General features: G+C 42.1%; 1 protein-coding gene across 6 annotated transcripts in view; it reads right to left on the reverse strand.

Annotated features, from left to right (window-relative positions):
• Depdc5 (DEP domain containing 5, GATOR1 subcomplex subunit) overlaps positions 1 to 23,089 on the reverse strand; it is a 115,056-nt gene extending 91,967 nt beyond the window's left edge. For 4 of the 6 annotated variants that reach the window (XM_038325323.1, XM_038325309.1, XM_038325317.1 and 1 more), the window contains exons 1-10: positions 22,988 to 23,079; positions 22,141 to 22,257; positions 18,406 to 18,493; positions 16,940 to 16,986; positions 11,954 to 12,039; positions 10,452 to 10,535; positions 9,688 to 9,737; positions 7,311 to 7,380; positions 4,603 to 4,681; positions 2,436 to 2,497 (exon numbers count right to left, since the gene is read on the reverse strand). In XM_038325323.1, coding sequence (XP_038181251.1) covers positions 2,436 to 2,497; positions 4,603 to 4,681; positions 7,311 to 7,380; positions 9,688 to 9,737; positions 10,452 to 10,535; positions 11,954 to 12,039; positions 16,940 to 16,986; positions 18,406 to 18,493; positions 22,141 to 22,198 — 624 coding nt within the window. In that variant the 5' untranslated portion in view covers positions 22,199 to 22,257; positions 22,988 to 23,079. Of the gene's footprint in view, positions 1 to 2,435; positions 2,498 to 4,602; positions 4,682 to 7,310; positions 7,381 to 9,687; positions 9,738 to 10,451; positions 10,536 to 11,953; positions 12,040 to 16,939; positions 16,987 to 18,405; positions 18,494 to 22,140; positions 22,258 to 22,987 lie in introns of all 6 variants that reach the window. The other 2 variants (XM_038325299.1, XM_038325291.1) reach the window with 2 other exon arrangements.
• Between the last annotated feature and the right edge of the window lie 4,630 nt (positions 23,090 to 27,719).

Here is a 27,719-nt window from a genome sequence, read left to right on the forward strand (position 1 = left end):
AAATTCCTGAGTACAAGTCAAAGTGCAGGAAGTGCACTGCTGGGGAAAAGCAGACGACTGGACTTCACATGCCCCAAAGCTAGCATCCTTATCCAACTTTGATGGACAGAAAGTGTCACAGAGACACTTTTTACAGAGAGCAGAGTCTCTCAACTCCTGTGGGAAGGAGACATAGACTATCATCATCTCCACTTTGCAGAAAAAAATAAAAACAAGGCTATCCATAACCAAAAAGCTAATTGGAACAGACCCCTAATTTTAAACTAATTTTGTTTTACTCCAAACTCTGTGGCATTAAATACTGTATATGTCAGGAAGATGTTTTTATTGGCAGAAAGGTCAAGTGAGCTATAGCCCTAGCTTCCTAAGACTTTAATTGTAAAAAGTTCGATTTATCTTCTTTGTTTCACTTTGGTTTTTGTTTTGCTTTGTTTTTTGAGACAGGATTTCTTGGTATAACAGCTCTGGCTGTCCTGAAACTAGCTCTGTAGACCAGGCTGACCTCAAACTCAGAGATCCGCCTGCCTCTGCCTCCCGAGTGCTAGGATTAAAGACGTGCGCCACCACCACCCGGCCCAAATTCATTCTTTTGCATATAAATATTTAGTTGTCTCAAAATGCATAGAGTATTTTTCCCCTCAAAATGAACTTCATTATCCTTGTCTAAAAGCACCAGACCACAGATGTATGATTAATACATGAACTTTTAATTTAATTATATTGATCTATATGTCTATTCTAATGCCAGTATCACATTAGCACTATTTTGCTGTCTACAGTGAGAAATCAAATTCTTTATTCTTTTACAAGGTTGTTTATTCTAAATTTCTTATAATTACATAGAAACTTGAGGATCAGATTTTTATTTCTATAAAAAATGTGTAAAGGAATTTGGCACAGACACACTGTGTTTTGCAAACTGCTCTGTACATATTTTATTTTGGTCTTGTCACTTTGAGACTAGGTCTGGCTATGCAGCCCAGGGTGGGATTTTCAACTTCTGCCTCCCAAATCCTGATATTACAGGCATGTAATCTCATTGTCTCACTGTCCTTTTAACCCTATTAAGACCAGACATGATGGGCCTTGCCTGTAATTCCAACTATTTGGGAAGCTGAGGCAGAAGAATTTGTAGTTCCAATATAGCTTTACCAAGATCCCAATCAAAAACATCAGGAAATCAATCTATCTATCTATCTATCTATCTATCTATCTATCTATCTATCTATCTACCTACCTACCTACCTACCTACCTACCTACCTACCTATCTATCTATCTAGTGTGTATGAGTGTTTTGCCTGCGTGTATGCACATGTACCATACATGTGGGTCCTGAGAACCAAAGCCAGCTCCTATGCAAACACAAGAAGTGCTCCTAAGCACTAAGATAGCTCTCCAGCCACTGATTTGGTTTTTTTGTTTTTTTTTGGGGGGGGGGGGGTTTGCCTTTATTTTTATTTTTATAGGTATTGGTATTTTGTCAGTATGAATGTCTGTGCATCACATGTGTGCTGAGTCTTTGCCAAAACACTGTATCAGATTCCCCAGGACTGGAATCACAGACAGTTGTAGGCTATCCCCATAGGGGCTGAGACTCAAATGCAGGGCTTCCGGAAGAGCAGCCAGTACCTTTAAACACTTAGCCATGTCTCTAGCCTCCTACCCCCTTTTTTTTTAAGATTCTTTTTTTACTTCTATTTATATGTGGGTGCCTAGAGTAGCAAAGGAAGCATCCATAATACTGATCTCAGGAAAAAGTTTCCAGTCTTTCACCACTGAGTACGATCTGTAAAGTCAGCTCTGTGTTTCCATAAATACTGTTTATTATGTTGAGGTGATTAGCATAACTTAAATCTCACGTCCACATTTCAGCTAAAGTAGCTCAAGATAAGGCAAATTAATAGAAAAAACTGCATTTAGAAAACTCAACATTCAGCCAGGTGGTAGCACACGCCTTTAATTCCAGCAATTGGGAGGCAGAGGCAGGTGGATCTGTGTGAGATCAAGGCCAGCCTGGTCTACAGAGATAGTTCCAAGTCAGTTGGGGCTATTAAACAGAGAAACCCTGTCTCAAAAAACTAAAAATCTAAAAACAAACAAACAAAAAACAAACAAAAGAAAAAGAAAACTCACATTCAGGAGCTAAGGAGAAAACTCAGTTTGTAAAGTGTTTGCCACATAAGCATGAGGACCTGAATTCAATCTACATACAGTGGCACACGCATTTAATCCCAGCACTCAGTAGGTAGAAGACAGATAGATCTCTGTGAGTTCGAGGCCAGCCTGGTATACAGAGCAAATTCCAGGACATCAAGAGGTACACAGAGAAACCCCGTCTCAAGAAATAAAAATAAAGAAAAAATAAAGAAAAACTGAAAAATCAAAAATCTAATGAGTGCTATCTACCTAGATTATAATGTGGAAAAATACATACCTTCCACTTAGTAAACAGGTCAGCAAGGAAACCATTCACAGCTTTCTCAAAGTACAGATCCCCTGAAACAAACGGGGAGAAAAGGGTGAGGATGTCATATTTTTCCTATTCTTTTTTGGCTTGAACTCTCTCTTCTAAATACAGTGAAGGAATCAGACCAAATAGGAAACAATGGGATCGGCTATATAAATATATATATGCAAACATGTACTTATGTATATATTTACATAAATATGTAAAAATATATACTTATTTATTTATATATACTTATTTATTTATATCTATATTTATATATGTATATTTTCATATATATATAAAGATAGTAAAAGTAGAGTACAAAAACTAGAGTACAAATGTGGTGGCACACGCCTTTAATCCCAGCACTGGAGGCAGAGACAGGCAGACCTCTGTGAGTTCAAGGCCAGCCTGGTCCACAGAGCAAGTTCTAGCCAGCCAGGGTTACATATTGAGACCCAGTCTCAAAAAAAAGGGGGGGGGAGAAAAAGGACAAAGTGAAAAATAAATGAAGGAGGGGGCTGCTTGCATACACTAGACAAACTAGACAAAACTCTACCATTGGGTTACATCCTTAATTCTATCAAGTTAAATTTAATTATGGAGGTTCAGTGCTTCATTAGCACAGAAAGTACAGTCAAATCTCATAATTACAGAGTCTCAGCTTCAAGGTAAACTCCAAAATTTTAAAAAGGAAGATGACTGGTTAATATGGTCTGTATTTAAGATAAGAAAACACCCTAAACTCCAAGTATGATGACTTTTATAGTCATGCTTGCCAAACCTAACGACCTGTGTTTGATTCCCCAGACCCTCCACAGGAGGAAGAAAACTGATCCTGAAAGTTGTATGTATGCACGCACGCGTGCTCTCTCCCTCTCTCTCTCCAAGTAATGAAAATTCAACAACAAAAAGATTTAGTAAACCCTAGGCATTCACTGTAGTTCCTCCTAGTTGATGCACAGCAAGCACTAATTTGCAATAAAAATTTGAAGTGTACAAATCATGAAACTGGCAGGGTAGTCACAGCATCAGCACCTCACAGTAGTTTTAGCATTCTCTGCTCATTATGTCATAATTCAACGACAATGACGCTGAAGCAAACTTGTTTTTCTGTGACTGATAGAGAACTAAGTGAAAGGTACCAAGTTGAGGGTAGTTAGTACATGCCTGCACATAGGAGGCTGGGGCAGAAAGATTGTGAATTTGAAGACAGTCTGGATTATAGATCAAGATCTTATGAAAGCATAGAAAGTAGAAAAAGAAATTGGTGGTACCTAATCATACTAGAAGTTAAGCTCTGAGAATTCAGGATTTTCATTAATACTTTACGGCACTTCCTGGAATTCATCTTCTGCTTCTGCATCTGTCTCTCCAGATATCTACACAGTTTATATAAATAAAATAGAGGAACTAGTAAGATGGCTCAGTGGATAAAAGCATTTGTTACCCAGAATCCATGCATGAAATCAAGAAAGAACAGACCCTCTACAAAACTGTCCTCTGACCTTCATCTGGGAATGTGGGCATACATGAACACACAAAATATTAATAAAAGAAAAATGTCTAAAAATAAATAAAATAGCAAAGAACTGTGCACGGCAGTACATTCTTGAAATCACAGCACTTTGGAGGTAGAAGGAGAATCAGTTCAAGATCATCCTTGGCTAGAGGGTCTCACTATCTAGCTCTGACTGGAATTTGCTATGTAGACCAGGCTGGTCTTGAACTCACAGAAATCAACATGCCTCTGCCTCCTGAGTGCTGGGATTAAGCGTGCACCCCCACCCCTAAACTGTATCTCTGTTAGGTAAAGGGCTTGTTTAGCATACACTGACTCTGGGTTTGATCTCCACAACACACATAAACTGGGCAGAGACATGAACACCTTTAATCACAGCACTTGGGGGACACAAGTAGGAGAATGGGAAGTTCAAGGCCATCCTCACCTATATGAGACCTTTTCTCAAAAAACAAACAATAATGAAAAGAACAATGAAAAATGATAGTAAAAGAGAACTAAAGAGGTTTGTCAAGAAAGCAGGACACATCTTCAGAGAACATCAAATGCCTACTATAAAATGAACAGACTTGGGGGAAACCAAAAAATTCTCTCCAGTGGCAGTTACAATCAGTACTTAGGGAACAGTACCATAAATATCAAAATCCCACATTTCACAGCTCATCTGAATAAATATGTAAACCATAGCCGACGTAGAACGGAACACCACCTGTAACAAATAAAAACATAATTGCATTAAAAAGCAAATGATTTATATACAATTTCAGTTCTACAGAATGAATAGGGTGTCAAAGTCTGCCACAATAGTAATACACCCAACATATTTGTCTATATTTAGTTATTACTATTTAGAGAGAGAGAATGTGTGGTATGTATGTATGTACCCATGTATGTGAACACACGTGGAGGTCGGAGAACGACTTGCAGAGTCAGTTCTCCCCTCCCACTATGTGGGTCCCAGGAACTCAAACTCAGGTTATCAGGGTTGGTGGTAAGCACCTTTACTCACTAAGCCATCTCAGGAGCCCAACATACTTAATTATGCACTTAAAAATAGTGTACATGCCAGGATGTGGTGCACACCTTTAATCCCAGCACTTAAGAGGCAGAGGCAAGCGGATCTCCAAGTTTGAAGCCAGCCTGGTCTACAAAACAAGTTCCAGGACAACCAGAGCTGTTATTCAAAGAAACTCTGTCTTGAAAAACAAAAAACAAACAAACAAACAAAAAAGTGCACACATATTGAAAGCTTAAAAGCTAACATCTACAAGTCCTATAACCTATAACAGTAACCTGCATACAAAATATTCTAGTCAATAGTGGCACAATGTTATAGGAATAACCAACTACCCCGGGGAGGGGCTTTTTGTTTCATTTAAGGACCACTACATGAGATAGAACCCATACCTGACATCACTAAAGTGGCCAAGATCCTGCAATTAAATATGTCATGGGCCTATGGAAAAAACTATTATTATTCTACTAAAGGAACACAGGAATAAAATGACTCTTGATGATACACTGCTATATCCACAATTAACAAGCTCACCAATTCTCATCAGAGATGCTTCTTGCAATAGATAGGCATTAACAGAGACCTACAACTAGACAATGTGCAAAGAGTGAGAGACTTTGGAGTAGTCTTAAATGGGATGCCTTCATCAGCCCCTTACCTTAGAGCTCAGGACCTATTTGGAAGGAGTGGAAAAGATTATAAGAGCCAGAGGTGGTGGATGATTCCAAGGAAATCGTGTCTTTCAGATACAACAGCACCGATACACACATGAACTCACAGAGATTGTAGCAACACAGAAGACCTGTAAAAGGTCTGTATAGGCTCAAGCAAGCCAGGATCCCAGAACTGAAAGGTAAAAGTGGACACGGTCCCACCCCTAACCAAGAAGTTATTTGCAATTGATATCTACTGGCAAAGGGAAAATCAGTTTCCTCCAATGGAGTTTAACAGGTATATCAACCATATTCCAGGGAAGGCCCCATGTCCAGCAGTAGTGGACCATGAACCAACACAAAACAAATTCTATATTTTGTGTGGGTGCTTTTTGTTTAGTTTTGTTTGGGCTTTTTTTTTTGTCTTATTGGTTTTTTCATCATTTTGATTTTCATTTTTGTTTTTGAGAGAGAGAAAGAATATAAAGTTGGCAGATAGGGAGGTGAGATGGTTTGGAAAGACTTAAGGGAGGCAGAGAAACCTGATCAAAATATAGTATATAATCTGTCTTGAAGCAAAACAAAATACATTACACAAAAAAATTTAAAATAAATTATTTATTTTTACTTGCACTGCTGTTTTGTCTACATGTTTGTCTGTGTGAAGATGTCAGATCTTGGAGTTACATACAGTTGCTAGCTGCCATGTGGGTGCTGGGAATTGAACCCAGGTACCCTAGAAGAACAGTCAGGATGCTCTTAACCACTGGGCCATCTTTCCAGCCCCATTATACAAAGTTTTAACAAAAATAACAATAAACAGAGCAAACTCTGATATGGTGGCTCATGCCTGTAATCCTGTAACTCAGGAAAGTGAGGCAGGAATACAGTCAGTTCAAAAACAACATGGGCCAAATAGCAAAATCCTGTGTAAAAAAAAAAATCAAACAAAACATTTATTACTTGGAGCAAATATTGGGGTTGGGGTTTTTATTAAAAGAATTCTCTTAATTATGAAGTGGTACTCAGTACCTTTTTTTTCCTTTTGGTTTTTTGAGACAGGGTTTCTCTGTGTAGCAGTCCTAGCTGTCTTAGAACTCGCTGTGTAGACCAGACATCTGCCTGCCTCTGCATCCCTAGTGCTGGGATTAAAGGAGTGCGCCCGGCAAAGTGGTACTTCTAAGAGCAAGCTTTACCTATGCGTTCTTTCACTTAGCTGACAGAATGCCCAGTGATGAACTACCTGTCCAGTATTCAAGAAGCTCTGATATCCAATATTGGACAAGACTGAGTGCGGGGAGGGGGGGCATGTGTTTACAATCCCAGCACTTGGAATGCGGGGACAGGACCGTTGGGAATTAAAGGTGATCTTGGGTACATAGCCAGCATGGGCTACATGAAACCCTACTTCAAAAAACCAGAAAAAGGGGCTGGAGAAACGATGCAGTAGTTAAAGCACTTGCTGCTCTTGCAGATGACCCAGGTCGAGTTCTCAGCGCCCACAGTTGCTCACAACTGTCTTCAGCTCCAGTTCTAGGAGAGCCAATGACCTCTCTGGTCTCCATGGCATGTACATGGTACACACATATGTATGTGGCAGGCAAAACACTCATACACTCAGAAATATGGCATAAGGAAACGAAACCAAAAAGGTCACTTTTCAACCTTACCCTGGTCTCTTCACTGATGTAGCCACACATGACCTTCTCATTCTTGACCCAGAGCTCACCAGCCTGTGCTCTGAAAGGAGATACACATACAAGTTATTGTTCCCACTCTCTTCAGGTGACCCGCTCGCTCACTGCCTCCTGTGTCTGTCATCTAGGTTCACATGCACTCAAATGTCTGATCTGTTATATCTCTCCAAAGAGAGCTCCATGAGCAAGTTATCTACCATAAGCAGCTTTCGGTGTCCTGAACAACAGGAATCCACAGAAAACATACAGGTCTAGAAAACTGGGCCTGTAGAGCACGGAGACCCTCAGAAATAATACACAAAATTACCTGAGTACAGATTTTATAGTTTTGACCAATCCTCAAAAAACAAGTGTCAATAACAACTGGCTTTTTTTTTTTCTGGTTTTTGGTTTTTTTCAAGGCAAGGTTTCTTAATGTAGCCCTGGCTGGCCTGTAACTCGCTCTGTAGACCAGGGTGTCCTGGAACTCACAGAGCTCCACCTGCCTCTGACTCTCAAGTGCTGGGATTAAAGGCGTGTGTCACCACACCCAGCAGTTCCTTTCTTCTGCTTTCATGGTTCCCCTTCCTAGTTTTATGATTTACAAATACACACTGAAATAGTTTCTGTGACTGAGAGAAACACTGTATTTGTCCTAAATTTAGCTTGTTTTGCTTTACAAAAAGTTATCTGAGTTCATGCATTTCCTGAAAAATGTCATGATTTTAACTCATTATTTTGTTTGGTTGGTTTGGTTTTTAGAGACAGGGTTTCTTTGTGTAGCCTTGGCTGTACTAGAAGTCACTCTGTAGACCAGGCTGGCCTTATTCTCACAGAAATCCACCTGCTTTTGCCTCCTACCTGTTTCTGCCTCCCAAGTGCTGAGATTAACGGCATGTGCCACCATCACTTGCCGATTTTATTTTTAGTGGTTTCATTAAAATCCCATTAGGCATGTATGCTATTTTCCTTATCCATTCATCTGCTGATAGACATATAAAATGACTCTATTTCTTAGCTACTGACGACAGCAACAATACAATTGGATATGCAAGTATATATGCAGTAGGGATTAAGAGTCCTTCAGATAGCAGGGTGACTGGTGGCACATGCCTTTAATCCCAGCACTTGGGAGGCAGAGGCAAGCAGATATCTCTGAGTTCAAAGCAAGTCTGGTCTACAGAGCAAGTTCCAAAAGAGCTAGGGCTGTTACACAGAGAAACCCTCTTGTTGCTCTTACAGAGGACCATGTAGTGGTTCACAACAATCCATATCTCATTCCCAAAAATTTGCACCAATGTGGTACACATGCACAAATGCAGGGAAAGCACTCACACACACAAACTAAACTTAAAAAACAATTTAAAAATAGCCAACTAATTAAAATAAATAAAATAAATGGTATATCCATACAGCAGAATGTCATGGAATCATTACAATATTGCTTACAATAAGGTGTAAATACACAAGAACTATATATAGCCAGCATAGACTACATGGTGAGTTCCAAGCTAATCTAGGCTACTGTGACACTCTGTATCCAAAAAAATAAAAATAAGAAAAATTCAAAAGTGGGAATGTAGATTTGTGGCAGAGTACTTTCCCAGCATGTGTGCAGCCATTCCCACCACAAACCAAATAAGACAGTAAAAGAAATGACAGCAGTAGGCAGGGGGTGTTTCAGGGCTGGAGCTGTGGCTCAGTAGAGGGGGTACGTGACTGGCTAGTACACATGAAGCCCTGGGTTCCAACTCTAGTACTGGAAAAAAACATGGGGGAGAGATTTGAAAAGTCTCTTTTACTAAGATACAGAAACCATTTTAAATACGGTGATAGTGAAGCAGTCCAGGTAGAAGAGCAAGGCATGAGAATACTGTGCTGGTTGTTCTACACCTGTAAACAAGTATCCTAATCTAGAAAACCGAAGGTGTGATAACATGTTAATATAAAACAGTTCCACTTCTAAATTATGTAATTCGCACCTCGTGTTACAGTAGTAATTCTGAAAGCAGCCAGGTGTGGGGCCAGCGCCTGTCTCCTAGCACTGGAGAAGCCAGAGCAGAAGGCTGGGGGCTAAAAGCCAGTGCTGACAACACCATGAAACTGAGGCCAGCCAGCCTGGCTACATGAAACCAGGTCCCAAAATTACAAAAAGCAAACTCGCAGAACAATGCTAAAACTGCCATCACGCACTTTGTACTTCTTCACTCGTACCGTGCAGGCTAGCATGTGCATGCAGGCTAGCATGCGCAACACTTGTGCCCTTCACTGCAGAGACCTTCGGGCCTCAAGCATCCTATTCAGCTGACTTCCTGCAGTAAAGTCCACTTCTGTGTACCATTCAGTAAGCTGAGGATGCCACGATACTCACCTGATGCCAGCAAATTCCACTTTCTGAGTGATATAGGCACAGGTGCTCACCTAAGGGAAGGAGAAAACGAAAGGACTCAACCCATCGGGCCACAGAAAGTCACACACAAGAGCTCCTCTTGGCTTTAAAATCTCCTCCAACAGCAAAGTGCTGGGCATGGTGGTGCACACCCTTATCCCAGCACTCAGGAGGTCGAGACAGGTGGATCTCAGTGAGTTTGAGGCCAGCTTAGTTCCAGGACAGAACACAGAGAAACTTTGTCTCGGGGGGGGGGGGGGGAATACTAAAGAGTTTCCAGTACAGGGTTACAATTCTGATGGAGTGGGCATTTTAAATGGAAGAGGTTCATTAAAAATAAGTAAGTGGGTCTGATGGTACACATCTTTGATCCCAACCCTCAGAAGGCAGTTCCGGGGTAACATGGTTTACAAAGCGGGATGAGGAGTGGGGATGGGGTTGCAAGAGTGCTCAGCACTCGTTGCTTTTACAGAGGACCCAGCACTCATAGGGCAGCTCAGTCTCTAACTCCTGTTCTAGAGGATCCACTATGCTCTTCTGACTGGTGGAAGTACTAGGCTTGCACATAGCCATACACACAAAAATAAAAAAGAAAATAGAAAAGGACATAGTCAAATATGTACAGTAACTACTTGTGGATGCTAGAATCAGAAGGTATTTGAATGGCTCTAAATTCATATGACAAACAAGGACAATCCGCGCCATGGAAAAGACAATATGCTGGTTTTTAAAAGACCGTATCTTACCAAGCTCTTCTTTAGCCGCCACATATCCCCACGGCCAATGTACTGATCCTTAAAAGTCAATTCCACTAGGTCAAGAGTCACATCCTAAAAGAGGATAATCACAGTTTTGTATTCCTTTGTCACACTTTATAGTCAAAATATGATATCCACACACTGTGGAAAAAAAGTACAAAAAAAGAAAACCTTTGGACGATCACTCAACAGCAGAACCTCACAGAATTCTCTGCAGCAAAGGCAACTCAACCACGCCCTTGTACAGCATATACTATGGCAGCAGCCCATGAAAAGGAGCCCCCGGGGACTACTCGTGTGCCTCAGTCCTGTTGCGGCTGTCTGACAAAGGGTGTTATTGCTTTGCTGTGAGCTGCTTCACATTGGTGGGCTCCAGCAGGCCTCTGCTTCCAACTACAGCTGCATGCGGCCATGCTCTTTTGGTTTAGTCTTGGAGGATGCCATTGGTCTGTCCGCTTTATTCCACTACAGAGTGCACATCATACCCTATGGATAATTATTTTGTCTATCAAGCATCAATTAATAAAGAAAAAATGCAAACCTGGACGTGGTGCTGCACACTTTAATCCCAGCAGAGTGGAAGCAGAGGCAGGCAGATCTATCTCTGTGAGTTCGAGGCCAGTCTGGTCTACACTGTGAGTTCCAGGTCGGCTTGGGCTACATAGTGAGACCCCGACTCAAACAAACAAACAAAAGAAACAAACTCAAAGCCAGGTACAGTGCTGTATCTTACACTCCCAGGAAGCTGAGGGAGGAGTGCTGGCAGGCCTAGGCCAGCCTGGGCTATATAGTAAGTTCTATGTCAGCTGAGCTAAACAACAGACTCTGTCTAAAAAAAGAAAATAAACATGAGGGGCTGAAAAGATGGCTCAGAGGAAGAGCACTGACTGCTCTTCCAGAAGACCCAGGTTCAACTCCCAGTACCCACATGGTGACTCACAACTATCTATAACTCCAGCTTCAGCGGAATCCAACATCCTTTCCTGGCCTCTCTGGCCATCAGACATACATGCAAGCAAACACTCAAATAGATAATAAAGATAAACAAATGTTTTTAAAAAATAATAAAACAATTTAAAAAGGAAAAAGAATGAAAGAATGGACAGAATATATAATTAAATTGAAAATTATAAATACATCCTTTTATATGAACCAAGACAAGCTTTTTTTTTTCCCGAGACAGGGTTTCTCTGTAGTTTTAGAGAACTCTCTTTGTAGACCAGGCTGGTCTTGAACTCACAGAGATCCACCTGTCTCTGCCCCCAAGTGTTGGGATTAAAGGCAGGCACCACCACCACCCAGCAAGACAAGCTTTAAAAAGTAAGGACTTAAATGCAGCCTACATACCATTCATGTTTAAATGACCTAGATATGACTTAACAATATAGCACTACACTTAACAACCTCATTTCCATCAACACCTAACCTTTGAGGATAGGTGTTAATCACTATAAAAAGATCACTATAAAAAGTCCAAAACAAAAACTTACTTTGGGGTCTACAACATTCACATAGACATCTTGGTAAGGTCTTAGCCGGAATACTTGAGTCACAGTCTGGTCCACACTGATAGTTTCTAAAACAGAAAAAAAAAAAAAATGGTTCAGTTAACACATTTTGATCATTTGCTTTGGCCTCTGCCTTCCAGGACATTAAATTTTAAGCAGTTCTCTACAGGTGAAACAAGCCCAAGCATTAACACTTGATTTAGAGTAATGAAAAGCACCGGTATCAGGGCCCTTTGTAATTCCAGCATTTGGAGGCTGAGGCAGGAGAACTGAAAAGCCTGACTGGGCTACTTCAGCAGTTCTTGCGTCAAAAAAGAGCTGGAGCTGGCCGGGCGGTGGTGGCGCACGCCTTTAATCCCAGCACTCGGGAGGCAGAGGCAGGCGGATCTCTGTGAGTTCGAGACCAGCCTGGTCTACAAGAGCTAGTTCTAGGACAGGCTCTAAAGCCGCAGAGAAACCCTGTCTCGAAAAAAACCAAAAAAACAAAACAAAACAAAAAAAAGAGCTGGAGCTGGAGAGATGGCTCAGTGGCTAACAGAAGCTGTTGCTCTTGCAGTGGACCTGAGCGGGGTCCACTCCCAGCACCTACATGGTGGCTCACAACCAAATGTAACCCCAGTTTCAGGGGATCCAGCAGCAAAGAGCATGGTACACATACATGCATACAGGTAGAACATCCATACACAAAGTAAAATAAGTCAATCAAAAAATTAGAAGAGAAAGGTGTAACTTGGTGGTTGCAAACACGCTCAGCACACAAGTCCCTGAGTTTGCTAGTGGAGGGAAGAGGAAGAAAATGAGAGAAAAAGGAGGAGAAATGAGAAAAGACAGGAGAGAAGGAGACGAACATTTAAGATCTTGCACGTGGGGGACTGGGGAGGTAGCTGTCAATAAAGTGCTCGCTCCACGGGCACGAGAACCTGGATCCTGATCTTAAGCACACACGTAAGATCCGAGCATGGCGGCACACACCTGAACGTTAGCAATGGGTTCAGAAACAAGTGGATCCCTGGAATTGTGGCCAGTTAGCTTAGCCAAAACAGAGCACTTTGGGCTCATCAAAAGATTGTCTTGCCAACATGGTGGTGTGTGCCTGCAATCCCAGCACTTAGAAAGCAAAGGCAGATGGATCTCTGTGAATTCAAGGTCAGTCTCTTCTACATAGTGAGTTCCGTGTTAGCAAATGTCACAAGGTGAGACCCTGTCTCAAAAATAAACCAAACCTCTAAAGCTGCAGAGAAACCCTGTCTCGAAAAAAAAAAAAAAAATAAACCAAGCAGGGGGGCTGGAGAGATGGCTCAGAGGTTAAGAGCATTGCCTGCTCTTCCAAAGGTCCTGAGTTCAATTCCCAGCAACCACATGGTGGCTCACAACCATCTGTAATGGGGTCTGGTCCCCTCTTCTGGCGTGCAGGCATACACACAGACAGAATATTGTATACGTAATAAAATAATATTTAAAAAAAAATAAACCAAGCAAAAAGACCATTGTAAAAAAAATTGACATGGCGATAGAAGACACGTGACATCCACCTCTACCCTCTGTATAATCAGGCATGAGTAAGCACACGTGCATGTACACACACACACACACACACACACACACACACACACGAGAAAAATTTTAGTACTTGGGACACTGAGACATGAGAATTGTCCTGAACTGGAAACCAGCCTGGATTACACAGTGAGTTTAAGGTCAGGCAGGGCACAGGAAAAAATGAGAAGTAGTGTTTTTGATTCCAGCACTCTGGAGGCAGAGGGCAGAGGATCAGAAATTCAAAGTCATTCTCGCTACACAGCAAGTTCAGCCTGGACCATGAGACCTTATCACCAAAAGACAAAAACATTTAAAAATGAAAGTTTTTTTTTTTTTTTTTTTTTTTTTTTTTTTAAATCTGAGCCAGGTATGATGGTACATGTCTTTAATCCCAGCAGTTTGGAGGCAGACAAGTAGACCTCAGCCTGGTCTACATAATGAAATCAAATCAACCAGGGCTTCTGTCTCAAAAAAAACAAACAAAAAAGTATCTGGAGGCTGGGCTGGGAATGTAACTCAGCAGCACGGAACTTGTTTAGTACGCACGAGGCCCTGGGTGGGGGTGGGAGGAGCAACCTAAGAAAAGTTCAAATCCCAGTGGCAGAAGTAAGCTACTCCATAGATTCTCAAAACAATACAAGCAATTGCCACTGCTGTTGGTTGTTCCTCAATTGACCTTATTTCTGAAGGCACTGCTGGCCTGGGGCAATGAACAGAAACAAACCCAGCTGGAACGGAGCTGAAAGCTTTCTCCTGGCTGACTAGCCGTCATGGTGGTGGAAGGATCACCAACTGCCTTACTCAGCTACAGAGTCTATATGCAACAACACAAACAGCCAGGCAGGATGAGTCCAATGGAACAATAGTAAAAGTCTGTTATAGAGTCAATCTGACACAATACAGTAGGAGGGAATTCATTTCTGCTACTGTAAACCTTGGCAAAAACCTATGGTTGCAGTTTTACTAAATGAATACAATGTGCCTTTCAAACTGGCTTCTTCCAAGTTATAACCGGGCCTAATCCTGCTTAGCTTCTAAGATCTGAAGGGACTGAGAACATCTGCAGATAGATGTTCAGCCATAGATTAAACCATCAGCCACAGATTCAGATTGCTTTCTAAATTACTATATTTTTATTTTATTTATTATTATCTTGATTTTGGAGACAGAGTCTCACTATGTAGTCCTAAACTGTCTTAGAACCTTACTCTGCAGCACAGGCTGGTCTTAACTCACAAGGATCTACCTGCCTCCATTGGAATTAAAAGCATACAGTACTGAAACTGGCTGAATAACTATGTGTACACCTATAGATTCGTGTTGCTACTAGCTTTGACCAGAGAAGCTTCTTTCTGCATTGGCCAGCAATGACTGGAATTCATAACTGGTCAAAGTACTGAGAATAAATGATTGCTGCATGCCCAGCCACAAGGCTCAGGGAAGATGCAACACAGAAGAAGGAGCCAGAGAAGTGGGAAGAACAGTGTAGGATGCTAACTTCTGGATATGACATGACAATTTCACTGTATAACTCACAGTAGCTATGATTACCTACACAAGATCGGGCCTGTCAACACCCTGTCATGAAAGGAGGAGAGGCTCATGAGGCCCCAGCCATCTCTGCAGATTTAAACACAGTCAACGGTTGAAGAGGGAAGAAAACACATTTTTTCCCAGTGGAGTAGCCATGGGTAAGGTGCCTATGCTCCTGTACATAAATCCTCCCCATGCTCATGTAAACAACCCTAATAAAACTCACTGGGTCACACACAAAGTCCTGAAAGCAGGGGAGCTACGCTGGAAGAGGACAAGATTATCAGATGTGAGAGATTATCTAATGTGAGAGACAAGAAAGGGTACTAAGGAATGTATAATAGAAATACGTGTGTGTGTGTGTGTGTGTGTCTGTGTGTGTCTGTGTGTGTGCGCATAAAGACTCAGGAAGAAGAAAACTGCATGCTCTTTCTCAAGCGGAACCTAGCCAATAATATATGTATATAAGTAAACAAATATACACGTGGCTACAGTAAACCAGGAAGAGAATAAGAAAGGTTGAATATCGGGGGTGAGGAAGAACTGGATGCAGGTGACAAACAGTTACAAAAGAGGATAGGAAGTTACTTGTTTTTCTAAGTTTAATTTGGCCACAGATCTTTTTGTTTTGTTTTAGTGATGGTGAAGCGCATAAAATATATTTGGTAATAAATGTGAAAAATTTAATGTGACATTCCCAGCTTTCCTCCCAAATGCCTATTTTAACTGTACAGATTTTGGATCTAGTTAATTCTGGTGTGTGATCATTTTTATTTATTTGCAAGTGGTTTTGGTTTGTTTTTTTGGTTGGTTGGTTTGGTTTTATTGAGACAGGGTTTCTCTGTGTAACAGTCTCGTTGTCCTAGAAACCACTTTGTACACCATGATGGTCTTGAACTAACAGAGATCCACCTGCCTCTCTGCCTCCAGAGTACTGGGATTAAAGGCCTTTGACACCACACATGGCTTTTCTTTCTTTCTTTTTGAAACAGAGATTCAAGGCCAGCACCATCACATGTTTTATACAGTTCCAGAGATGGATGGAAGCCAGGGCTCAGTGTATATTGGGCAGGCTGACTAACTGAGCTACATCGCTTGGCCCCTCCCCTTTCTTGAGGTCCCTAAAGTGCAGGCACAGTAAGCAAACTTCTAGGAGGAAACGTTTAGGGAAAAGAGCCTATTTATCACCCCATGCCTATGTACAAGTAGGTACACATATGATTAAAGTCAGATGCATCATACAAGAAGACAGAAAGCTACCCAGACTCTTCCCTTGGACCCACAAAAGCAAGACCCGGTTAGTGCTTGCAGTCCCGTGCTTGCTCAGGCTTTTGCAACTGACTTATCTACTCTCTACCTTCACTTTCTCTTTGAATAAAATCCCTTGCTCCTTTTTGATTTGCATGTAACTCTCTGATTCTTTGAAAAAAGACAGGAAGAATCTAGAAACACATAGACCAGAGAACACTGGCAACACACTCATCCCAGAAAACACTTAAATATTACTTAGAAAATTCACCATCAATTTTTTTTAGAGTTAAATATAAAACGTCCCATGTTCAAATTACCTTTTCCTCTGGCTCTAAATGTAGTTTCTTCAATGCCTGCAACATGCTAACAAATGAGATTCTTTGGCAATTTTCATCTGACTCGGTGTCTGGACGAGATTAAAGCTTAGTCAGCTATAAAGGTAAATGAAGACAGCAAACATACCAACTATTGCTCCTGGGGCAGTGTCTGAACATGCAGTCACTGACCCCCAAAAGCTTGATTTGTCTTCTTTTTTGCTAGAGGAAACTCAAATCTGCTAGGCACTTATTCCCTGAGATTTCCAAGAGAAGTTTCAAAGGTTTTTCAGGCAGTAACCATAAAATCTCAAAGAGAGGTAATATTTACCTTTCTGTAAATCTTCCTTAAGAGACTTGACTTGCAGAAGCAGAGGACTGGAAAAGAAAGCAACAAAGATGAGCAAGACTACAGGAGGTAAAGCTTGCCCTGCCTGCGACCAAAATGTGAGCTAATAATGGAGTATATATTGTAAGTTGGCCCACGCCTTTAATCCCAGCACTTGGGAAGCAGAGGCAGGTGGATCTCTGTAAGTTCCAGGCCAAGTTGGTCTACAAGAGCTAGTTCGAAGATAGGCACCAAAGCTACAGAGAAACCTTGTCTCGAAAAAAAAAAAAAAAAACAAACAAACAAACAAAAAAATACATTGTAAACTTGTGCCACAACCAGAGAAAACTTCCTTAGAAACAAAGATACTAGTACACTTGACCTGAAAGGAAATGAACAAAGGAACAAAAGACTTTCCAGAGTTGTTACAGCAACCCTATAAACAAAAATGGGCCACTTTAAAAAAAAAAAAAAACTGTTGTTGGGACTGAAGACATGGCTCAGCCATTTAGTAGCACCAGTTGCTCTTCCAGAGGATTCATGTTTGGTTTCTGGCTCCCACTTCAAGTGGCTCCCAACTGTCTGTAACTGCAGACCCAGGGCTCTTCATCTGAGGGTACTTGCACTCATATGCACAGACATACATTTAATTCTTTTTAAAAATTGCTTTTCTTTTTTCTTTCTTACTTGTTTTTGTTTTTTTGTAGCTTTGGAGCTTGTCCTGGAACTCCCTCTGTAGACCAGGCTCATAGAGATCTGCCTACCTCTGCCTCCCAAGTACTGGGATTAAAGGTGTGGACCGCCACCACCACTCAGCTAAAATTTTATTTTTTCGAGACAGTTTCTCTCTGTAGCCCTGGCTATCCTGGAACTCACTCTGTAGACCAGGCTAGCCATAAACTCAAGAGATCCACTGGTTCCATCTCCCAACTGCTGGAATTAAAACGTGTACCACCACACCTAACCATAATTTTTTTAAAAAAAATCTTTAAAAAAATATTTTTTTAAATTTTTCTATGTATATGAGTGTTTTACCCTGCACATAGGTCTGTGCACCACATTCATGCCTGGTGCCCTAAAACGCCAGAAGAAGGTATTAGATGCCCTGGGACTACAATTACAGATGGTTGTGGCATGCCACATGCTAGAAATCAAACTCCGGTCCTCTAGAAGAACAGTCAGTGCTCTTAACCACTGAGCCACTTCTTCAGTCCTAGACATGAGCTTTTTTTGCTCATTTGTTTTCAAGAAAGGGTTTCTCTGTTTGACAGCCCTTCCTCTCTTCGAACTCAGAGATCTGCCTGCCTCCGCTTCTGAGTTCTGGGATTAAAAGTGTACGCCACCACACCAGGCACATGAACATTTTTGTTTTGCTCTGAGATAGGATCTTACAGTGTAGCCCTGACCAGACTGAAACAGTATTTGAAAACAACTGGGTGCCTAGTTCCCTTAATCCTTTAATTGCTCACCTGTATTCATCATTGGGGTGAGCAATCTCCACAATGTCTCCAAGCTTGATGTGAGGAAACACTTTAGGGTTCACGACTAACTCATCATCTGAAAGACAATTTCGTGACTTTAAAAGCAAATGGGCTTAGTAGTTGACCACAGGCTTAGCACGTATGAGGTGTGGGGATGAATCTCTACCACCTACCTCTAAAAAAATAAAAGCATCAGAGAAAAACACATGGCATCCCCATCATGTTGGTGTTACTACCTGAATCTCACATTTGAACTCTGGCACTATTTTTACTTTCTTGACTGACACAGGTGTCTTAGGGCAGCATCAAACTCATCCTATAAGGTAGTTTTGAACCTTTCACCTTCCTGTCTCAGTGGTCCCAGACTGCCGGGACCACAGGGCAGGCTATACTACACCCGATGTTTATTTTTATTTTTGTTGTTATATTGAGGTTCCATTTGGATTTTTGTTTTCTGCGTTGTTGAACCTTTTTTTTGGGGGGGGGGCGGGGTTAAGCGTGTGTGTGTAGGCCAGAGGACAACTTGCAAATGTTGGTTCATTCCCTTCACCATATGGGGCCCGGGGATTGAACTCAGGTCAGTAGGTTTGGCAGCAGGTGCCCTTACCCACTGAGCCATCTCACCAGCCCCCATTTGTCCTGTTTGTTTTCCTATTTTATAAGGTCCTAAGGATGTAACTTAACCTAACTCACGCATAGGTAAGCAAGTGGTCTGCCTTTTCTCTGAGCATCCATTTTGAATCTAGTTTTAGAACTAAAGGATTTGCATAGGGCTACAGATGTAACTCAAGAGATAAAGTACTTATCTAGCATGCTTGAGAGCCTGGGTTCCATCCTCAGTTCAGAAGAAAAAAATAAGTAGAAAAGTTTTTTGCAAAGGTATCTAGGGCCACGACAGTAAATGACTGAGCTGGACAGAGTTCAGAGGCCTGTCTCCAAGCACATGTTTCTTACTGTTTCTATGGAAAAAGCGGCCCATGGTTCAGGGAATTAAACCTCTGGCATATCACTTTACTCTCTAAAATACTTGTGAATCTGTCATACACATGATGGAAACAGCCTAGGTCCCGCTTATATTTATGTAATATGCAAAGAATTCCCTTAAAAACACCGTCTTAAACCCTCACAATAAATCTTTTGGAGCTAACAAGAGCAAGGAAAAACCTGGGAGATAAACTGGCTTATCTAAAGATATAGCCAGTAAAATCTCATTACTAGTAATGAGTTCCTTCTGTCTAAATTAGGCTCGCCACCTCTTATATGTTATAAAACTTGAGCCATATAGTCTAGACTTCAAGTGTTAGTTCATATGGGGGTTCAAAACAACCTTTAAACTATAGAGGTTAGGGTAAGGGCATAGCTCAATAGAGTAAATGGTTAGCACGAGACCTTGGTTGCAATCCCAATCCTCAGCACACATAAATAAATAAACCCACCCACCCCAAAATAAGGGTAGACTACAAGTGTACTTGACAAAATTTAGCCTAGTAAAGGACTGATTGGGTTGATCTCAGTTTTTATTTAGAATGTTCCATTGACAATTTTAGATCCAATCTCTGTGAAGTCCCTAAGACGAACTTCCATTGTCTATGCTCCCTGAGCACACGGTTTGTTTGGGGTTTTTGTATTTGTTTGTTTTTTCGAGACAGGGTTTCTCTGTAGCTTTGGTGCCTGTCCTGGAAGTAGCTCTTGTAAACCAGGCTGGCCTTGAACTCATAGAGATCTGCCTGCCTCTGCCTCCTGTGTGCTGGGATTTAAAGCACACACCACTACATCTAGATCCTTTCTCTTTCATCTGAAACAGTTTGACCTCAAACTTTAAGCAGTCCTCCTGTCTCAACCTTGGAAAGATCTGTGTCAAAGTCAAAAGTCACTACAGCTAGCTAATCATTTCATAAAGTTAAGAACTCCTTTGGGACAAGAGATTTTACCATATTCACAATCTTTATATTTGATAGGTATACTGGTTAGAATTTTATTTGTATTCCTAGGTATATCACCAAGCTACATCTGTCTTGTATACACACACCCAAAATAAAAATAAACCAGACCTATATACCTACACAGTACACAGTACAGTGTGTGTGTGTGTGTGTACGCTGTATTTATATCATATACACTGTATTCTTGTTATTTCCTCCGCTGAAGGAATCTCTGTTGTTTATTCAATAGCCATCTATTCTTCACAAATGTTTAGGCCAATTTCAGAAATAGTGTGTTGCAACCCCACACGAGATTGATATGACTAAATATGAAGATTGCAATAATTTGACAACTAAAGGTTTTTAAACATGCAAGTACCGAATTAACTCCAAATTAACACGTAATGAACCAGGGTGTGTGGCAGCTTCCACACACCATCACTCAAGTTAGCCGGCCAGCTAGTCCAGCCTAATCGGCAAGCCCCAGAGCCATCAGGAAACTGTCTCAAAAATGAAGGTAAAGACAAAGAAATATATAAAAATACAAGGTGCAGGCATGATGGACATGCCTTTAATTCCAGTAGTTAGTAGGCAAAGATATCTCTGTAAGAGAGGATAGGATCTCTGTAACTTCAAGGCCAGCCTGATGGGCACAGTAAACCAACCAGTCAAGGCTAAAGAGTGAGACCCTGTATCTGGAAGAAAAAAAAAAAGCTAACAGCTCCTGAGAAACAATACTAAAGGTTGGCACCTATATCTCATAAACGCACATACACATGTGCATAAATAAATATTAAATGAAATTTAAAGTAAAAAAGACTCACTGAGGATTGGGGAGCTGCTCCTTGGTAGAGTGCTTGCTAGCATGCACAACGTATGGGTTCTTTGCCCAGAATCACATAAAACCAGGTAGGAACACATGCCTGAGATCCCAGCATTTGGTTATAGAGGAAGAAAGTTCAGAAATTCAAGATTATCTTCCAGTATATACTGATTTCAAAGCCAATATGGGCTATAAAACTGTGTATGAAAAATAAAGCTACCTCATTATGTCAGCAATACTGATTTCTGAAGTAAATAGCATTAAAAAAAAAATTAGAAAGATCCAGGTGGTGGTGGTGCATGCCTTTAATTCCAGCACTCAAGAGGCAGCGGCAGGCAGATCTCTAAATTGGAGGCCAGCCTTGTCTAAGGAGTGAGTTTTAGGACAGCCAGGATTGTTACTAGAATAACCCTGTCCCTGGGGCTGGAGAGATGAGAGGTTAGTGGCACTGGCTGCTCTTTGGCTCTCAACCATCTGTAATAAGACCTGGTGCCTTCTTCTGGCATGCAGGCAGACATGCAAGCAGAACACTGTATACATAAAAAAATAAATAAAATCTAGAAAGAAAAAAAAAGCCCTGTTCTAAAAGTATCTATGAGGCCTTGGGTTAATTCCTGGCATTGCACAGGAGAGAGGAGGAAAAAACAAGGGGAAACTAAGTCAGGTGTGGTAGAGCATTTCCACCCAGATACACACAGGAGGATAATGGGTTCAAGGCCAGCCTGGGCTACAAGGCAAGTTCCAGATGAGCCTGGGATACCCAGACCAAGATTCAAAATAAAACCAAACAAAACCCGAATGTGAATGCTTTTCAGAGTTCTTGTCGACTCTGGTGCAACCAATTCTACTGTTATGGCTTCACTCATTTACCTGCCCACCTCAATTGTGATATTCGTAATTGTTAAGGCATTGTATTGTACTGGGCACATCATAACTTCGACCAATTTACACAATCCCCAAAGACCAATCAATACTAACCACTGCCCCCAAAGCCCTTCTTGTGGATGACAAGTTTGTAGACCTTTGTAGTTCTCATTTTGTCTTGTGGCTTCTTCAGCTGTTCCAATCTTGGAGCAGGGAAGTCATCTTGCCTTCCTGCCATTGAAACACAAACAAAACAGCCAAATGTCAGGCTTCCTAAAATTGCTCTTTAATTTTAGGCCTTGAAGATACTGGTTATTGTTCAGCCGAGAGACATGCCAACCCTTAAACTAAATCAGTCCTCCAATTACCAAGGGAGAAGAACAAACAGAAGTGTGCTTTAGGAATTAAAGTGAATTGGGGCTGAGATCCGGTCAATCCTCTGAAAAAATCCTCTCTCTGCAGCACACCTAGCAGACACTTGTAGGGACAGGGGCATTGCCTAGTTTCTGTCTGCATTAGGAACACCAGAATACTACAGGGATATTAGGTTAGTCCATCACATCTGTAGAAAAACGTCAAAACGGGGGACTGGCCCAAGGTCACTCAAACTCTTAAGCACTCCCGTGATTCACGTTTCACTAACAATGTCCTGGGGAAGAGAGCAGAGAGAAGGCTGGGGTTTCTTTGCCGAACCTCTTTATGTGTACCAACTCTCAGCGGACCGATTTCATCGTTGTGGTAGCAGAAGCTTGGGGAGGGAAAGACTTATCCAAGGTCACAAGGGGGCTGAGGGAAGAGTCGGGCCTCGAACCTGGCTCGGAGCCCCCTACTTCAAACCCCTCAAGTCTCAGCCCGGGGCGGGCGCTCGACTCGCCCCCAGTTCCACAGCCCCTCCCCTCCTCGGGCCCGGCCCGAGGCCAGATCCTCGCCAGAGATTCCGGACCTCCTCAGGATATCCCACCTGAGCCCCCACAGCTCACGCAGCTTCCGCACCAGAGCTCTAGGCGCCCGCCAGCCAACACCGCCGAGGAGCGCTCACCTGAGCCCGCGCCGCTCCGGAGGCTCCGCCCCGAGTTCCCGCCCCTTGCCGCTCCCCGCTCCGCCGGGCCTGGCCGCTCTAGCCCAGCCGCCGCCTCGTCTCGGTGTCCTCGCCACTTCCTCCTCCGGGGCTTGGGAGTGGGGGCGTGGCGTCGAGTCTGACTTCATTCTCTGAGCTCCTGCTGGAGTTTCCCGCCTCAAGCTACAGTATTGTCTGCTTTGCAAAGGGAATTTGAAAACAGAGCCAGGACCTTCGTTTCAGACAGTGATCTCATAATACGGGAAACTCATGAGAGTCGACTCCTGTCTCGCTGAGCTGTTTTTCCTTGTGCTTGACAGTGTAAATAACTCATCCTGGGTTCAGAGGGCTATTGAAAAGCACAAAAGTCTCAGGGAGAAGCTGAATGTGGTGATGCACCCTGGTAACTCAGGTACTCTGGAGACAGAGGACTGACAGTTCCCTGTAGTTCAAGGCCAGCTTGGGCTATGCAGCAAGAAAACGGGGCTGTGTATAATTTATGAGAGTTAACTGATTTATTGTAAACTGTTAAGTATGATTGAGAAATACAAGTTAATAGTCAATCATGCAAAGTACAAATGTCACATTTACAGAAACAAGCTTGGAGGAAGAGACCAATCTATATTTCTTATTATATAGTCTTCTGTTGTCAAAATTAAGCCTAATGCAAGTAACTCAAAACAAGTTTAAAGTAAACTTAGTTTGACTAATATAAAATAATACTCAAAATCAGATTTATAAAAAAGCTGGTTATAAAATATTAAATGCTTGAGTAAAATGGGTTAAGTTTACAATAGGCTTGATTGGCAGGAAGTCCCCATGCCCAAGTAGTTCCCTTGGATGGGGCACAGATAATCAACCAGAGTAAGTGGCATCTTAGCCTCATTGTGGAACAAGGATGCATGGGAAATAAGACCTGTCAGAAGCCAGCTGCTTCTGCCTCCAGCTGCATATGGCTATGCAGGCCTGGCCAAACCAGAAGAAAAAAAAAACTTTCTTATGCAAAGATTAATTACTCCCTATGTCTCAGACGACAGGGGGACGGTTTCTCTTGCCCACTGGAGGACCTCAGAGCCTCCACCCACATCCTAAATGTCCCAGACTTCAGAGAGGCAAATAGCAATTACATTCTGCCCTTAATGTCTCCCAAATGGACATGTGAGGACACTGTGGAGAGGGGAACCTTGTGACACTGGCTTGAGACCTGCACGTTGGTTTAGTTGGCCATGCCCTCCACCCTGGCATTCTTCTTCCTCTTCATAAAGCTGATTCCAGGGTGCCCACCCTAACCACCCATGTCCTCTCACTACAGGAAGATGCCAGATCTCTGTCATCAAGCTCACAGCTTTGCAAAGTTATTAGACAGAACAAGCCATGTCTTTGACAGTTGGTTTTATATCTGTAGAGTCAACAAATGATTCTATCTGGTGACTTCCCACACCTGAAGGAGATTATCTCTGACCTGGGCTGGCCTGTGGTGCTTCAGGACAATGGAATAGAACGTTCCAGGGCCAGTGCCTGTAAGGAGTATACAGGCTTTGGAACTCATTTACTATGATTATCTTGCTTTACAAATTATATCTCTAAACCAATCTATTTTTAAATAAAATGTTAAGAAATTTCTTCTACCAGACAGTGGTGGCACACATCTTTAATCCCAGCACTTGGGAGGCAGAGGCAGGTAGACTTCTGTGAGTTCAAGACCAGCCTGGTCAGGCTGGAGAGATGGCTCAGAGGTTAAGAGCATTGCCTGCTCTTCCCAAAGGTCCTGACAATTCCCAGCAACCACATGGTGGCTCACAACCATCTGTAATGAGGCCTGCAGGAAGAATAGTGTATACATAATAAAAAAATAAATAAATATTTTTTAAAAAAAGACCAGCGTGGTCTACAGAGTGAGATCCAGTACAGACAGGACTAAACAACACAACAAAACCCCGTCCCAAAAACCAAACAACTGGGTGGTGGTGATGCACAGCTTTAATCGCAGCACTTGGGAGGCAGAGGCAGGCAGATCTCCGTGATTTTGAGGCCCACTTGGTCTACAAAGCGAGTTTCAGGACAGCCAGAACTGTTACACAAAAAAAACCCTGTCTCAAAAAAAAAAAAAAAAAAGGAAAACAGGAAAGAAAGAAAGATGCTTCTGCTTAGCACAAGACACAGGGACAAGATGAAAATTCCTTTTGGTTCCCTTTCACTCTGGTTCCTTCCCTTGATCACATCAGCCCTCCTTATTATACTCATGTGTAATGTATTACCCTGTCTTTTACATGTTTTACTGAATTTCACCCTATACCCAAGCGAAATGTTCCATGTAAGCTCTCCCGGTGACTTTCACCCTACAACAGCTCCATTTGTTCCAGACATAGCTACAAAAAGACCTTTCACACGACGTGGAGAAACTGGCTGAGAAGGAACTTCATCCTTTCATCCCGCTCCAATTATTATTCTTTACATTAGTCCTTTTTGACGCTCTGTAGTTCCCTGCTACTGCTGCTAGTTCATTTGGCACAGGAGTCCTGGCATGGGACCAATCCCTGTCACCCCGAATCAAGTCCACTCCCACTTAGTCTCACTGACCCACTCTGTCTCCCTTGCCTTGGCTCTTTCTCCCTCCTCAACCTTCCTTCCAGGGAAATCTCTCACTTTTACTCGGTAACCAAATCAAACTGTTTACAGCCCTATAACAATTCAGTTTCAAAAGTCTCATTAAGAATACAGGACGACAATCGTCGCATAATCCATCACAGCTGATCAAGTTAAACTCTCCTGCTAAGTGACAGGAGGACTGACCCTTCAATGCACCTATAAGTAACCCCCTCCAACAACAGGCTCCATCACAGACGATCAAGTAGAACTCTTCTCCTGCTAAGTGACAAGGGGACCCCCTCCCCCACTTCAGTGTGCCCATAACTACCCTCTCTGACAAAGACCCTCTTCAGCAAACAGCTCCTCTTTCTCTATAGCCTAGAGCTTTGAACGATAGTTTCCTGCTGAAAGACTACACCTCCCAGGGGCCATTGCGACAAGGGAACTACGGAACTGAGAAACAACAGGAGTGAATTTATAATAGGTGAGGTAGTCATTTATGGCCCTTTAAAAGTCGTAGCCTTCTTCCTGGGGTATCCTCTCATCTGTCTACATCAACTGGGCCGTTTTATTATTTTATTCTTTTATAGTATGAGGCGTTCTCTCATCCTCCCTCATAGCGTGGGACTTATGGCTCGTCCCTTCACGTGGGTGAGATTGTATTCCCCTAGCAATGAGTCCTCCAATAAACACGATCCTGCCTAGACAGACTTGCCTCTCTCTGCCTTTCCGTCTCCTTTAAGCCACCATTAGATATCTACCAGTGTGTGTGTGTGTGTGTGTGTGTGTGTGTGTGTGTGTGTGTGTGTGTGTGTTATTATAAACTTAAGACGATGGAATAGCTCTTGCTTGGAAGTGTCCACTCTGCAAGTCTCTACAAACTCAAACCCTAAAACATTCCTAGGTTTCTACGATCCTTTGGATGTTGATAGTCAATTCTGAGGATTGAACCCAGGGACTTCGGCATGCAAGGCCAGCGTTTGTCCCACAGAACTGGGGACTGAAAACTAAATCAGCAAATGCTAATCAAATACCATTGAAACTATTCCAATAATTACTGATAATAACTATAATGATTTTTATGCTAATTTAAATTATTTTTTATTGTTTTTATTGAGCTATACATTTTTCTCCGCTCCCCTTCCTTCCTGCCCCCCTCTGCTTCTACCCTCTCCCATGACCCCCATGCTCCCAATTTACTCAGGAGATCTTATCTTTTTTTAATATTTATTTATTTATTTATTTATTATGTATACAATATTCTCTGTATGTATGTCTGCAGGCCAGAAGAGGGCACCAGACCTCATTACAGATGGTTGTGAGCCAACATGTGGTTGTCAGGAATTGAACTCAGGACCTTTGGAAGAGCAGGCAATGCTCTTAACCACTGAGCCATCTCTCCAGCCGGAGATCTTATCTTTTTATCCTTCCTATGCAGATGCATGTATGTCTCTATTACGGTCCTCTTTGTTGTCTAGGTTGTCTGAGGTTGTGGACTGTAGGTTGGTTTTTTGTTTGTTTTATTTTTAGATTTATGTCTAGAAGCCACTTTTAAGTGAGTACATATTATATTTGTCTTTCTGTGTCTGGGTTACCTCACTCAATATAGTTTTTCCTAGATCCATTTATTTGCATTCAAATGTCCCTCAACCGAAGAATGGATAAAGAAAATGTGGTACATTTACACAGTGGAGTACTACACAGCAGTTAAAATTTTAATTTTAAAAAAGCTACCCACCAGGGAAGATATTACGTGGGTTGCTGAGCACCCTGACTTTCATCACAGGGACCCAAGAGATGCGGCGGCATGCATCTGTAATCTCAACTTGACTACTAATTGAGAACCACCCCCAAGCACAAAAATAAATAAATAAAACCCTTAAGGGCTTGCTAGCCTGAAGAACTCCATGCAGCAGAAACTGAAAGAGAGATCTTCCTTCACAAATGAAACGCACTCTGGCATGCATGCCAGTAATGTATGATTGATGAGGTTGTTCCCACACTAAGCACATCTAAATAAATAGCTACTGTGACTTCACAGACTTCT

This window comes from Arvicola amphibius, chromosome 1 (genome assembly GCF_903992535.2).
Source record: "Arvicola amphibius chromosome 1, mArvAmp1.2, whole genome shotgun sequence".
Taxonomy (NCBI): Eukaryota; Metazoa; Chordata; class Mammalia; order Rodentia; family Cricetidae; genus Arvicola; species Arvicola amphibius.